Source organism: Sceloporus occidentalis, unplaced genomic scaffold (assembly GCF_023333645.1).
Source record: "Sceloporus occidentalis isolate IW3139 unplaced genomic scaffold, rSceOcc1.0.p SCAF_446, whole genome shotgun sequence".
Lineage (NCBI taxonomy): Eukaryota > Metazoa > Chordata > Lepidosauria > Squamata > Phrynosomatidae > Sceloporus > Sceloporus occidentalis.
In genome coordinates, this window is record NW_028317426.1 from 195,001 (window position 1) to 210,108 (window position 15,108).

At 39.0% G+C, this 15,108-nt stretch overlaps 1 protein-coding gene across 1 annotated transcript in view; it reads left to right on the forward strand.

The window, feature by feature from the left end:
• The window catches only part of LOC149271929 (lysine-specific demethylase 5B-like), a 63,246-nt gene that overhangs the window by 36,543 nt on the left and 11,595 nt on the right, over positions 1-15,108 (forward strand). The window contains exons 6-13 of the mRNA XM_089506986.1: positions 3,589-3,711; positions 7,388-7,478; positions 7,583-7,671; positions 7,777-7,935; positions 8,613-8,732; positions 8,815-8,973; positions 9,064-9,245; positions 13,758-13,920. Of these exons, the coding sequence (XP_089363112.1) occupies positions 3,589-3,711; positions 7,388-7,478; positions 7,583-7,671; positions 7,777-7,935; positions 8,613-8,732; positions 8,815-8,973; positions 9,064-9,245; positions 13,758-13,920 (1,086 nt within the window). The remainder of the gene's footprint in view (positions 1-3,588; positions 3,712-7,387; positions 7,479-7,582; positions 7,672-7,776; positions 7,936-8,612; positions 8,733-8,814; positions 8,974-9,063; positions 9,246-13,757; positions 13,921-15,108) is intronic.

A 15,108-nucleotide genomic window follows, 5' to 3' on the forward strand; every position in this document is an offset into this window, starting at 1 on the left:
AGACCTTCCTGTCCATCATCAGTGCCTGACCCCACAAATGCTCTACTTGCCGAATGGGCAAAAAATCCCATAGAAACACTCAAATCTTCTGGAAAGGCTTTGCAGAGGAGTGGAAGCTGTTATAGCTGCAAAGTGGGGACCAACTACATATTAATGTCTACGTATTTCAAATGTGGTGTTATAAAACAGCCTGTAGGTGTAATGGTCATTACACCTACACTTCTGCCGGGGCTTCTGTGGCGGAGCGCCAACGTGACTTTCCGGTGCTCCACCATAGAAGCCCTAGCAGAAGTACCAAGCAGCAGTGGAGGTTGAGACTAAAATCCATATCCCTCGCAGCGCTTCAGGGGACCTGGATCCTCCAGACAACCTCTGCTGCTACCTCTCATGGAGCGCTAGCGTGACCTTCCAGTGCTCAGTCATAAAAGCCCTGGCAGAAGTGCCGGGTAGCAGTAGAGGATGTCTACGCGCATTACGCAGATGTTCACCTGCTGCCCCCACTAGATACCATGGAGTCTGAAGCAGAGGGGTTTGGGGGGGTAGAGAGGCATATTAGGGAGACAGTGGCAAGCTGGGGGGGGCAGGTTGGCAAATGAAAGGAAATAAAAACAAGAAATGCATTCCTATAGGGTAGTCTTATATTCAGGCTTTTTCTTTTGTTCCAAATTAATATTAAAATTTTGGGTGGTTGTCTTATAATCAGGGTCATCTTTTAATTGAGCGGATAAGGTACTGCAGATTTGTCGGCTGCACATCCATGATGCGAATCTCCCGTTCCACCGCATCTCAAAGGTGCTCTATTGAATTGTGTTCTGGTGGCCATTGGAGTACAGTGAACTCATTGTCATGTTCACCCAAATAGTTAAACAGGTGTACCTAATAAAGTGGCCAGTGAGTGGGTATATATGATCACTAATTGTCCCAGGGCCTACACTGTGGAGATATCAATGTATATTTCTCTGGCTTCAAAAGAAATCCATATGAAGATGTGGCCTAGTGACTAAACAATATGGAAGCTTAGCTCAAAACTCAAACCAGGGTATTTAGACAAAAATTTACAAGCGCTAACGATAAAGTTTTCACCCATAACTCAACGATAGAGGAGGCAGTCTGATAGTTTCAGACTTTCAGCCAAGAAATCGGAGCAAAAGGGATATCACCTGTTGATATTGACAAGGATCCAGTCGTGTTGTCATCTCTACGTTAGTGGAAAACCTGCTCCTCAAGTGCGGATCCTAACCTAGGAGACCCCAGGATCTCCCTTTGAACCTCTCCATTGAGGTGTCATTGCAGGACAGTCTGAGTCCCTGTTATGCGGCAAAATGTGCCTAGTTTTAATCTCTAAAAGTCTGACTTAAGTTTGAGTTTCAGGTGAAGAATAGTTATGGAGAAGGACCCCGTTGAATCTAAACATCAATTAAAAATAACCTGTCTTACAAAGTGCTCGCTAAAAAAGAACGCAAAGGCTAGTCATGCAAAAAAACATCATGATAACCCACAAGACTTTTGGAATAATAATCTGTGGACTGATGAGTCAAGTGGAACTTTATGGAAGCCATGGGTCCCGTTATATTTGGCATAAAGCATACCAGCTGTCAAACACAATGATGGTAGTAGTGTGATCCTGAAGGAGGATGTCCGGCCATCCGTTTTATGACCTAAAGCTTAAGCGCAACTGGGTTATGCAGCAGGACAATGATCCTAAGCAGTCCACCAATGTGGCTAAATGTAAACAATTCACTTAAAAGTTGATTGCGTTTACTCATGTCTTTAATTAAAATTAGTTGGATTAAGCCTCCTTGGTCAGGGGATGCCGTCTGTAGCGTCGTCCATTGTCAGTCCTCTTCCAGTCCGGTGTGTTGCGGATTTCCAGTAGTGCATTCAGAACCTTGTTTTTGGGTAATTTTGAAAAGGTTAATGCCATTTTTGCTGCTGTTCCACCCTGGAACTTGATTGCTGGCTATTTAAGCGCGTGAGTAGAAAGGAGAGGAGTGCCATCATTTGTTTCAGAGAACTGCAGACAATGGTTTCTGTCCCTCCTTCGAAGCAAGGTTTGGGTGTTTATTCTTTGGTCTAACTTGTGCCAAAAGCCTTGTGAGGATTCTGTTTGTAGCCCTGCACTTCCTAAACAGTCCCCTCTGGTATGTCTGCTTCATGAGGGGAAACTATAATATCCACTCTGGACACCTTATGTCTCCATAGACCTGGAAGATGCGTATGTTCACGTTTTTATCCATTACGCTCTTCAAAAGCACCTACCCATAGCCACCCCTTGGGATTCAAGCATACTGCGTTTCCAGTTTCAAGCCCTTTCTTTTGGTCTGTCGGCAGCTCCCAGAGTCTTTACAAAACTCGTGGTGGTGGCGGCGGCTCGCTTAAGGCTCCGGAGCATTTCAGTCATTTAAAAGTGATGGAAAATCCCCTCCAAGTTTATCAGTTCAGGTGTCCTGATTTCCGAACTACCTAATTTATATAGATTTTCCATAGTTTCCCAGCACTTATAGGGAACATACCATAAGGTGTACATTTTTTTTTGTAGAATTTTTATGCTTATGGCTTAACAGGTTTGGGGGTTGTGAATGGGGGCAGGAGGGTTATACTGGGTAGATGTTGTGCTAGGGCAATGGGATGTAAGGTTTTTTTTTTTTATTTTTTAAATGGTTAGCGGACCTCTTGAACATGTTATTAATGCCAGTGATGTCACAATGACATCACTTAGCTCACTTTATTTATGTCATTTTAATGATTTTTGTATTTTTTTTTTTTAAATTTCCTTCGTTTTCTGTTTCAGCATGGGAGGAGGGTGAGAAACATGGTTTTTCACTCTCCTCCCCGCACTCCCCCTGCACCGATCACACTGTGATCTCTATGCAAGTCCTCACAGACGTGCATAGAGATTGCAGCGTCTGTGCCTCATCGGAGGACAGGATATCCCCTGCAGGGGATATCCTGTCCTCCGATGAACTTCCGTGTTACGTCGGCAGTGACGCAACCTGGAAGGGAATGCGATCGGCACTTAAAATGGCTTTCATGCCGGCTTCTGTCAGGGGGGAGTCCAGGCTGTCAAACAGCCTGATCTCCCATGCAGCGGCAGGGATGTGTCCCTGCCGCTGCAAGAAGGGCTGGACGTACCTATATGCGTCCATAATGGGATTCTTGGGGTGCGTTTTTTGGACGTACCGGTACGTCCATAGGGGACTGAAGTGGTTCAATTCTTTCCCACCCTTCAGCTTTGGTATATCTATCCGTAGTGTCTCTTGGGACGGCAGGGAAACGGTAAATTCTACTTCCCGAGAGCTTCTTTTCCCTTCCGATCCCTCGGTGGGAAAATAAGCTCTCGGTAAGTAGAAATTACAGTTTCTGTACTCTAGATAGGGCAGGGACAGTGCATACATCTCTAACTAGACAGTGGTCCAAGATCCCAAAAGTACTGTGCACAAACACTATGCTGATATAACGTTGACAGTATGCATTTAATGTAATAGGACTGGAATGTTCCTTTAACTGGTGAAGTTATAATGTATCTTACCACTAACTAAATTTTAAAACTGTACTTAAGTGTTTCCTGCGTGCTTATTTCAGAAACAGATTCTTTCGGGACCTGATGTGAAGGAAAAGGAATACAAACCTCACGATATCCCACAGAGACAGTCTATACAACCATCTGAAAGCTGCACCGTTGCTAGACGGGCAAACCGCATCAGACCAGAGGTAGCGCAGATATTAAACAATATTGTGTTTTCATTGCATGGCAACATATTACTACTGCACAGAGGTTTAATGTATGCAAGAGACCTGGTAACAACAATGGGATTTTCTAAATTAGTAATAGCTGCTGAGAGGAAACAAATGTTCTTTGAGAGTTCTAAGTGATAAGCTCTTTATTTTGGTTGTTTAGTTGGTTCATATAAATTGCACCCCATCTTTCCTTGTAAATGGAAAAAAAGGGCATTATGGTTAAGCAGCCATGTCACGGACAGGGCTATTGGCCAAGCAGTGATGTGGGAGTGAAAGGGTTAAAGGCCACCAGACTTTAGGTGCAATTTTTCACTTTCCCAGGAGGGCACAAAGCAACCACCAAGAACCCCAAATGACCACCCTCAAAAAAACCCAGTATAAAACAAGCTGCCACCACCAAGAACTTTAAAACTGGGCTTACCTAGTAACAGGTTACCAAAAAACGCTAGGACTACAAAATACACCCAGTCCTCTTACTGACAAATTGTCTATATAATTAACCCCTTAGTAACATAAAATATATTTAAAAATGGCTATCTCTAGGCTTAATTTGATTGGAAAACAAGACAGAAAATGAAAATCTGCGTATAAAATAGGTCACATTGCTTTTACACAAAAATGGATATCAAGAGAGACATACCGTATTTCCCCATGTATAAGACGCACCTTTTTTTTTTTTTTTTTTAGAAAAATTCGGGGTCTGTTTGGGTGCATCTTATACAGTGGTGGTAGATTATTATTTTTTTAATTTTTTTTACCGGACAGGGTACCCGCTGCTTACCTCTGTGTTGCTCAGCAGCGTCTCTTGATCTGTCGAGGTTACACAGGAACCCAGTGGAGTCACGTGAATGTACATCACATGACTCCGCTCCGTTCCTGTTCAAGCAACACAGAGGGTGTGTGGGGGGGTGTAAATGAATGAATATGTGTGTGTGTGTGTGATAGCATGGATCTGTGTGTAGGGGGCACAGGGAGGCTGAAAGTGATGTACATGTACTGGCTGCCTGAGCATGATAGGAGTGTGATTGTTAACAATTGCTAGCAGCTAACATCAGTCACACTCATATCATGCCCAGGCAGCCAGTACAATAACTTTATGTAATATATATTTTTTTTTAAATTTCGGGCCCCATAATTAAGGTGTGTCTTATACATGGGAGCGTCTTATACTTGGGGAAATACGGTAAATGCAAGCACACAGTCGTCAAAATAAAAAGGCCAAAACAAAGTGCCTTCCATATTTGTGATCCTTGGATGTTGATGTCTCCTTGATGGTACATAGGTTCTCTCGAATTACCAATTACTCACCTTTTTATCACCATCCCCCCAGGACCCCCCCCCCCCTTCTCCTGTCACCTGTGCAAGGCAATGGGAGTAAGGGGTTCAGCCGGTTGACATCCTGAAGGCAGGGTCATATGTGCTCAAATGTTGAGCTTGGCATAATTATGACACCAGGATCATAAATTATTTGGTCCCAGTGATCATTTTCACCTACATGGAGTGTTTGTTCTCCCTGAAACCCGCATGCAATGTGCTTAGTGATATAATCTATGGTGGGGCCCAAAAGTTGTACACTCATCATATTTTGGACATTATGCCTTCAATAATTGTTTCATTACGGATGTCTGGTCCTACTACAGGTAACGTGTTCCTGTCAAAGTTAACACCCGACATGTGCTAATCAAGTTTTATATTGGGCTCTAGCCCTAAAAGGGAAAGGTGTGAACAGATAAAGGTAAAAATGCCCAAAAGGTGACAAATATACCTTGGTAAATTAAGTTTACAGCTGTGTTTGGTATGTTTATGGTATTTTTAAATGTTTCCACTAAATATTTTGAAACACACCAAGTCAGTATTAACCCCTTTAACAACAAAGCCCGTACATGTACGGGTTTGCCGTGCAACCTGATAACACAGCCTGTAAATGTACGGGTTTGCAGTGCAACCTGATAATGACAAAGCCCGTACATGTACGGGTTTGCAGTGCAACCTGATAATGACAAAGCCCGTACATGTACGGGTTTGCAGTGCAACCTGATAATGACAAAGCTGCATCGCCCCTATATGTCTTGGCTGGGGTGTCTAGTTTTTAAAAATATATGGTTTGATGGGGTAAATTTAATTGGCCGGCTTCAAAGATACCCGAAATAGCACATGGGGCAGCTTTGGGGAAAAATTGGTTTTGAAATGGCAAAAGTGCTACTGGTACTTATTGCCAAAAAAAACCCACAAAAACATTGAGTATTTCTAAACTCAGGACAAATAGAATCTATTTAGCAGGTTTTTTTCATTAGTTTTTGCAGATGAGTAAAAGTTGTTGTTTTTTTGGTTGTTTTTTTTAAGTGAGAAAAGGGTTTTTTTTGTTTTGTTTTTTTTAACAAAAAATTCACCATATTTTATAATTTGTTGTAGTAAATTAGATATGATAAAAATAAAAAGCCCTGTTTGTCCTGGAAAAAAACCATTATATAATGTGTGGGAGAAATGAGAGAGAAGAAAATTACAGCTAAACGGTAACACTGAAAAATCTTAAAATAGCCTTTGTCCCAAAATGTATTACGAGTAAGAAACAGTATTGTCATTAAGGGGTTAAACTGCTATATGATAAACAAGATGTTGCATACTTCACAACTGTCCCAGTTTTCACATGAAGCTGTCCTGGGTTGCTGCCTGCACTATACTGGTGAGCTGTAAAATCAATGAAGGTGCAGTACTCTTGTGGATTTATCTTCATTAATTAGCATTGTTTTAAACAATACATCCATTTGGTTTTTAGTGAGAAATGTAATTCAAATTATTACAATATATTACTCATGGTGCAGCACTTCTTTCAACTAGCGTTGACAGACTAAAACGGTCCAATGCATTAATTAAAGAGGGTCCTGCTTGTAAGCTTGCAGTCTACAGGTCTGTCTCAAGGTCTCAAACAAATCATGTTGATGGAATAGTATGAGATCGATCCCACCAAAAACCCAATTCAACTGGTGAGATTAAATGTTTCACAATTACAACCCACGAACTGATAAACACCATAGACTAAGTAAAAGAGTAGGAGAGATTCACAGGCATATACCTTACATTTATTTATAGAGCGCTAGCAGATTCAGTAGAGATTTACAATCAGTTGGTAGGATAGATGTAACATCACAAACAATAACTTTTACAAAATGAAAAGAGGGCCCTTTTGCGAGGTTATAATCTAGTCGGATGAATCCGGAGGGAAATCGTTGAGTACACATAGTTTACAGCTCTGTTCAGGAGGATACCACTACTACTTTATCTTAAAACGACACTGTTTTCAGACAGTTTATATATTTTGAAGGAACGGTTTTACCTAGACAAACAAATTGAATCCACCATAAGTATGCTAAGCAAACAGACCTTACCAGGTCTGTTGTATTCCTCGGAAGGCTTAATTACACAAAGGCAACACAAGAACTTTATTTTTTTATTGTAACAAACTGTCAGTGTCTGTTATAGCATTAAACACAACACTAGAAATAATGTCTCTAACGCTAAATGGAGCAGATGTAAGGTTCTCCACGGTACATAAAAATGTTTGTCGGAATTACCCCCAAACTCTTAGAAGAAAAAAGAAAAAAAAAGCTTCTGCTTTAATAAATTGACTTCTAATTTTTTCTCTCTCAAGACAGTTAAAATTAAAACTGAAGATGGTGAAACCATTCAGTCAAGAACTCTGCGTCGTAGGATGGAATCCACTCCCTCTAGACATGAAAATGGTGGGTGTAGGAGTACTAGCACTGAAATTGTATTTGATGAAAATACAGTTTGGTTTGGGATGTCAATACTAACCTAGTCCCTCACCATGAATCTCTTCTTTCAGGTAAACAGATTAAATTTATGATTAAACACGATCAAGTTGAAACAGTTATCGGAAAGCCAAAAGGGTATTCCAAGAAATGCAGGAGCCTGGTGAGTATCACATGCCGGTACACTGATGTAGTCTGTATGCTAGGAAAGCGTATGTAATTACTTTATGGTAAAATGATTAGCCTTTTTTTTTTGTGTGTTCTATAGGTGGATTTATATGTCTGTCTTCTCTGTGGGAGTGGTAGTAATGAGGATCGTCTTCTGCTGTGTGACGGATGTGATGACAGCTACCACACTTTCTGTCTCGTTCCCCCTCTCCATGATGTTCCCAAGGGAGACTGGAGGTGTCCAAAATGTTTAGCACAGGTATTGGCATAAAATTAAAGCACATTATAGAAATATGATTCAACTTTCGAAAATTTCTTGTAATCTATATAAAACCAAACAAAAAAACAAAAATCCTTCAGAACTGTGACTAGTCTGTGTAATACATAAATTAATGAACAAGTCACACTGACAAGCTCATGTTTTGTATTTTGTGTGTGTATGTATACATATCTATATATAGTGTGTGTGTGTGTGTGTGTATGTATATGTATTTTAAACCGGTTAAAGGGGGAGGGAGATCTTTGATCTCCCCAACCGAGCCTGCTCCTCTAGAGGCAGACATTATACTCCATCTCTGGAGGGGTGCGCACCCAATGCCATCATGGTGGTACCCCCCTGATGAGTGGCACTCAGGGCGGACTGTCCCCCCCCCCCCCATATGCCCCCCCTAGGTATGTTACTGCTAGTTAACACTTTTTGTACCACCTGGTGCCTGTGTGCTGCCTTAAAGTGACTGCATTCACAACAGAAATAGATTTAAAAAAAAAAAAAGCTCATTATTGCTCAGAGGATCAAATGAGAAACACACTGAGCATCAAATATTAGATTCATATATTTGTTTTTGTCTGTGGGTTATATGCCTACAAAATAGGTGGCATACAAGTATACAAATACATTCTCATTATATATTGCTGTGTGTCTTTTGTTGTTTTCAGGAATGCAGTAAACCTCAAGAAGCATTTGGTTTTGAGCAGGCATCAAGAGATTACACTTTACGCATGTTTGGAGAAATGGCTGATAATTTCAAATCTGATTATTTCAACATGCCTGTGCATGTAAGTTTTAATATTGAGTCGAACTCTTTGGATAAAGAAGAAATTCATATTTACAGACCACAGTTTCTTTACATCTCAACAGATGGTACCTACAGAGCTAGTAGAAAAAGAATTTTGGCGTTTGGTGAGTACTATAGAAGAAGATGTAACTGTGGAATATGGAGCGGACATTGCTTCCAAAGAATTTGGAAGTGGATTTCCTGTACGTGATGGGAAACTTCATGTAAAGCCAGAAGAGGAGGTAATAATTAGCTGTTTTGGTTAAAGGTGAGATGACAATAGGGATAAACAGGAAAACATTTTCCCATATTTTGATATGTCCCTCACTTAGGAATACCTGGATTGTGGCTGGAATCTCAACAATATGCCTGTGATGGAGCCTTCTGTACTGACACACATCACAGCTGATATCTGTGGAATGAAGTTGCCATGGCTTTATGTGGGCATGTGCTTTTCCTCCTTCTGTTGGCACATTGAAGACCACTGGAGCTACTCTATTAACTATTTGCATTGGTGTGTATGAATCAAGCGATTGTCAACATAGGATATAGAGAAATGACCTTTCAAAAGGTTCTGAAAATAATGTGTTACACTAAGTTGATACATCAAAAATCCTAAAGAGAGAAAGGACCTTTATGGTTTCACCAAGTAAAAATGTTGTTGTTCAGAGGCAACTAGAATTAAAAAAAGATTAGGCCAAGGGAAGTAATAGAACTGGGCATTACAAAATTAATAGAAATGAAAATTAAGGCAATTTTTTTTTTAGGGCTTGATATTAAAAATGTTTAAGTTGGAAGGTTATAAGAGAATAGCGAGAGTAAAACCTAGGATCGGGTAGCAGAATAAAGTTGAGGATAACAGATTAGGAAGGGGCAATAAGGAAGGCCAGAAGGAAAATCTCCTGTAAGGTGTTTAATTTGCTTAAGTAGTTTGCAATGTTTAAGAAATATTGAGCATAGAGATCAAAGCCATACAATGGAAAATGGCTATTGGATAGGTTTGTGAATGGTGGTTCTATGCAACAGACAAGAGGGACCATGTCTGGCCCCACATCGGGGCGTCAACGTTAAAGATGAGCTTCACTGGTTTTGCAGAAATGCTTCGATAGGGAGGCATTCAGCGACGCAAAACAGGATGCACTGTGACCGATCCGGAGAGCGATCATGGCTGCCACTGTGAGAAATTTTGCCACTTGCAAGATGGCAGAGTTTCGTTTAAAACAAATAAAATACCCTTTTGAGAAAATAAAATGGTAACATGTAAAAATAATTCTCCACTGATGTCACCATCAGGGGAGCCTTCCAGTTCCAAAAAAAATTTAAAAAAATAAATAAAAGGCCAAATCAAAGATGTACCAAAGGGTATGGGCACAGGATTACCAGGATCACCAAGTTCAACATTGAAAAATGTGAATGCTCCAAATGTGGCTCTTTTGCCCCCAAACAGCTAGGCAAACCCATAGTTGGCCGATTATTTTTTCGATTAATTGGATAAAAAAATTTACATTTTTCATTTATTTAAAATAATTTAATAAAGTAACGTAGGACGTAATAAACAAAAGGCAGAATAAAAAAAACTTTGATAATGCATTTCTTGTTTTTATTTCCCAACCTGCCCCCCCCCCCCCCCCCAGTTATGCACATTTGAGCCCAGGCTTGCCACACTGCCTGCCAGATATGCCACATACCCCCAGACATGCCACACTGCCCTCCGCACATATGCCTTATATACCCCAGTATGCCTTATACCCCCTGATATAGATATGTCACTCCTTCCTCCCAAGATATGCTGTATACCCCCCTGATATGCCATGGTGCCCTCATAGGTTTGCAGACTCGTTCAGATACAATACTTTTATAAATAAATACAACGTTAATCTTCACTGCCCCCAGGATTTAGATTCTCCTCAGTTTGCCCCCCTTTACCTCTAACTGCACCTTAAATTAACCTTATTAAATTAATTAAATTAACCCTCAGTCCTCTGCATTAAATTTAATGTATTATTGTGCTCAACAAGTAAACTGTGATTACTATGTTGAAATTGATAAATATAGAGGCAAATATGTATAGTATTTAAAGTGTTTCGAAAAATATGTAAAAAAAAATGTTGTTGAAAATGTGATGTGAACAACTAATATGAATATAGGTGTATGTCTGAGTGCCGGATCCTTATAGTAACATTTGAATTTAAAGTGCAGGAATCTGCATAATCCGTGTCCCGTGTACCAGCATCTCAGTCTCTATATATGTATATATAAAAAAGTGTATATAGTGCTGTAATCGTGTATATTGGATCAATCATATATATCTCCAAGTGCCAGGTGCTTATAATTACATGTTTATTTATGGTGCAAGGATCTGCATAGTCCATGTCTCTTATACTGGCATCTCAGACTCTATGTATATATATGTAAACATGTGTATAGTGCTATACTTGTATCTATCAGATCACTTATATTCATATAATAAAAAATATAGTACTTAGAAGATGTGAATATATTATAATAAAAAAGAAATGTATAAACTGGTGTGTATGTATATAGTGTAAATTATAGATGTATAATTAAATAGATACACGAATCCATTATAGTGACAAATTAAATAGAAATAGAAATATTCAATCATGTAAAGTAATAACAATCACTATAACTAATTAAATCAATATATAATTCAATAAATAAATATAAAAACTTGATATGACCTAATGTAAATATATACTCATAATCCAATAATACCCCTATATGTACAAAGTGAAAATTATGCCTAATATACTTGACCTGTTGATATTAAACACTTACTAATCACTATTCATAGAATAATGCACCACATAAAACAATGCTAATTTCTGTGAAACATATAGAATAATTATATATTGCTATAGTTGCAAGGCTCTCATATTTATACTAAATATATGTCATATGTCATTAAGTTTTTGGGCTCTCACTTCTAACCAAGGAGATTTAACCCCATTATATTCATTAGACCAATATCTTTAATGCTATAGAAACGAGGAAAATGTTAATTTCTCATTTAACCCCCCTGGTGCCATAGTTTTTAAATGAACTATCCAAAATGTCTCACGCTGTAGTAAAATTTTGCCTCTATCCCCCCCACGTCGGGATTCAGGAATGTGATCAATAGCTATGAAACGAAGAGATGATAATGCATGTTGTTTTTCCAAAAAATGTCTAGCTACTGGTTTGTCTAAGGTCCCATCTCTATATGCTACCCTAATGCTTGAACGGTGTCCCCTAATTCTTTCACCTAGAGTATTTTCCGTTTTACCAATGTACGACAGTCCACATGGACACTGTATTTTATATATTACGTACATTGTTTTACATGTAATCCTATGTCTAATATTAAATATCTTTCCCGTATGTGGATGGGAAAACGTTCTGCTCGGTATCATATGACTGCATGTAACACACCCCAAACATCGTACACTGCCATTATTCATATATTTTTTACTTTCCTTAATGTAGCTATCCACTGGGTCAACTTTTACCAGTAAATCTTTAAGACTTTTATTCCGCCTATAACTGATCACTGGTCTATGTTGAAACATAGTAGGAAGTGTTTTATCTTTGGCTACCATGTTCCAATTTCTATGAATGCTGCTGGTAAATTCATAACTACTTCTATTATACGTAGTACTACAATATAATGTGGAACTATCTGGTGTCGTCTTCTCTTTGGGACCTAATCTAGCTTCCCTCAGGGATTGTTGTAACAGGTCCTGTTTATATCCCCTTGCCAAAAATTTATGTTGCATATATTCTAATTGTTTCTCTGTGTTAGTTACATCAGAATTATTGCGAAACACCCGCAAAAATTGGTAGAGACCTAATTAAATGTTTGGGATGGGCACTTTTGGCGTGTAGGATGGTATTACGATCAGTGGGTTTAGTGTATAATGTATAATTTAATTTATTATCTACAATATAAATTTCTAGATCCAGATATTGGATCCTAAATTTATGTATCTGTGAAGTAACCTAAATCGGTGTAGGTAATTCATTAATATACTGTACAAATTTCTTAGCTTCTTCCTCTGTACCTTTCCATATAATGAGAATATCGTCGATATATCGAAAGTATCTGACGATATTCTCACTATATTTGTCCAACCGATAGACTTTCTCCACCCCATAAACATAGGCATTGGCATACATAGGAGCCATAGCTGCTCCCATGGATGTGCCTGATAGTTGCATGAACCAATCATTTTCGAACCTAAAATAGTTCAATTGTAAGGTTAATGTTAGTAATTCTAAAACAAATTCAATCGGAGGTCCATTATAATGTAATGACTCTGACAATAAACTTCTCATTGCTTCGACCCCATCTTCATGCGGGATTACTGTGTATAAGCTACTGATATCCATAGATATTAGGACTATGTCTTCCATGTCCATGTCCACGAAAATCAGCCATTGTCACAAAGGGGGTTAATGGCGATTTTGTGATGACATTTTTGTAAAAAACTGCTATGCTGTCTCACAAAATGGAGATCAAGGATCCTGGAAAATGGCATGTATTATATGAGAGAAGAAATGGAGGTAGAGAAAAATTGAGTCTACTGGCAGAGGATACGTTGAATTGTATGCGCACTCTACATGTATGTAGAGCAAGATTTATATATTTCAGTCAGCAATGATGGTGCTATTCATTAATTAATAATAGCTTCGATACTTTTGCTCTCTTTGCATTTATGGGGAAGTGTACTTGTGTTGTTTTTTTGTTTTTTGTTTTTTTTTTAACCACTATATCTAATGTGATATGTAGTTTACTCCAGACTTGGTATCCATGAATACTTATAAAAAAAAAAAAAAAAAAAGCATTGCCTCCCACATGGGAAAAAAACACAGAAGGCTAAGGGAAGCTAGGCTCAAACACCATACGTCCATAAATAATATTCACACTTTAATTATGTTCTTGTGAGGTGGCTTAAGCCTCAGATAAATTAGAGAAAAATACTATTGTCATGATTTATGTGTGTTTTTTTTTCTGTTTGTGGTGTAGGGGGGAGCCAAAGACTTGGTATGGAGCGCCTGGGTATGCTGCAGAGCAATTAGAAGAGGTGATGAAGAAGCTGGCACCAGAGTTATTTATAGCACAACCAGATCTCCTGCATCAATTAGTTACCATCATGAACCCAAATACCCTGATGGCGCACGGTGTGCCGGTACGTGCCTTGTTTTATTGGTTTGTCATTTACAGCCACATTTTTACTAAAGTGGCAGTAAAGTAAGCTTTTTTGTGAAACTGCTGTTGATTCGCCTAAACACTGCTCATTTACTGTAGTGGCAGATTTTCTGTTCCACTGTTTACTGTACACAAGCGTTTATGTGCTCGGAATGCCTGTTCTCTCCTAAACACAAGCACCGCAGAAATGCTAGTACAGCCATTTTCATGAAGGGTACAAAAACAAAAATCAGAAGAAATGGAGGTAGTGAAAAATTCAATTACTTCCTGACTATTAAATTGAGTCTGCTGGCAGAGGATAAGTTGTATTATAAGATTTATATATTTCAGTCAGCTCTGATGGTGCTATTCATTAATTAATAATAACAATAAAACATTTAGAAAAGAGGTGGGAGCTTTTAAAAAAGAATAGCTTCGATGCTTTACCTCTCTGTTTTGGCATTTATGGGGAAGTGTACTTGTGTTTTTTTTGTTTGTTTTTTTAACCACTATATCTAATGTGATATGTAGTTTACTCCAGACTTGGTATTATTAGTAGGCTTAACTAATAAATAATAAAAGCAACCTTGCTGTCTCTTGTCCATGTAAATGGAACTCTGAACAGCAGAGCAGGCACTGTCGTAAATCCAATATACATGTTTGAAGGGGGAAAAAAAGCAATCACTTGGTACGGGTTGCCGTGCAACGTGATAACGACAATGCCCGTACGGGCTGCCGTTAAATAGCAGCATTTTCGCGGCGCAAGATCGCGGCGGGCTAAACAGCTTAAGAAGCGATCAGAATCGCTTCCTAAGCATAAACTGTGTTGCTGACATGCCTCGATATCAAGGCATGTAGCAACAGAACCGCCCTACCCCGATAGCCTTGTGATTGCTCCGAAGAGCAACCACAAGTGCCATCCTGTAAATGACCTTGCCGTCATTCACAGGATGGCATTAACAATAGAAAATGAGTTCACAGAGGGTCTATCCAGACCCTCTTGAGAACTCTTGAGCTCCAACCATGCAAGGTCAATGGAGCCCAGCTCACTAATGTTAAATTTAACATTGTAAAAATCCCCACTGTCACCAAAAATACCAGGAGCGGTAAATTTATACCTGAAGTGCAACGTGTGTGGGGGAAAAAAATACAAAAAAAAATTACTACCATAAAGTTTCACAAAGGCTGG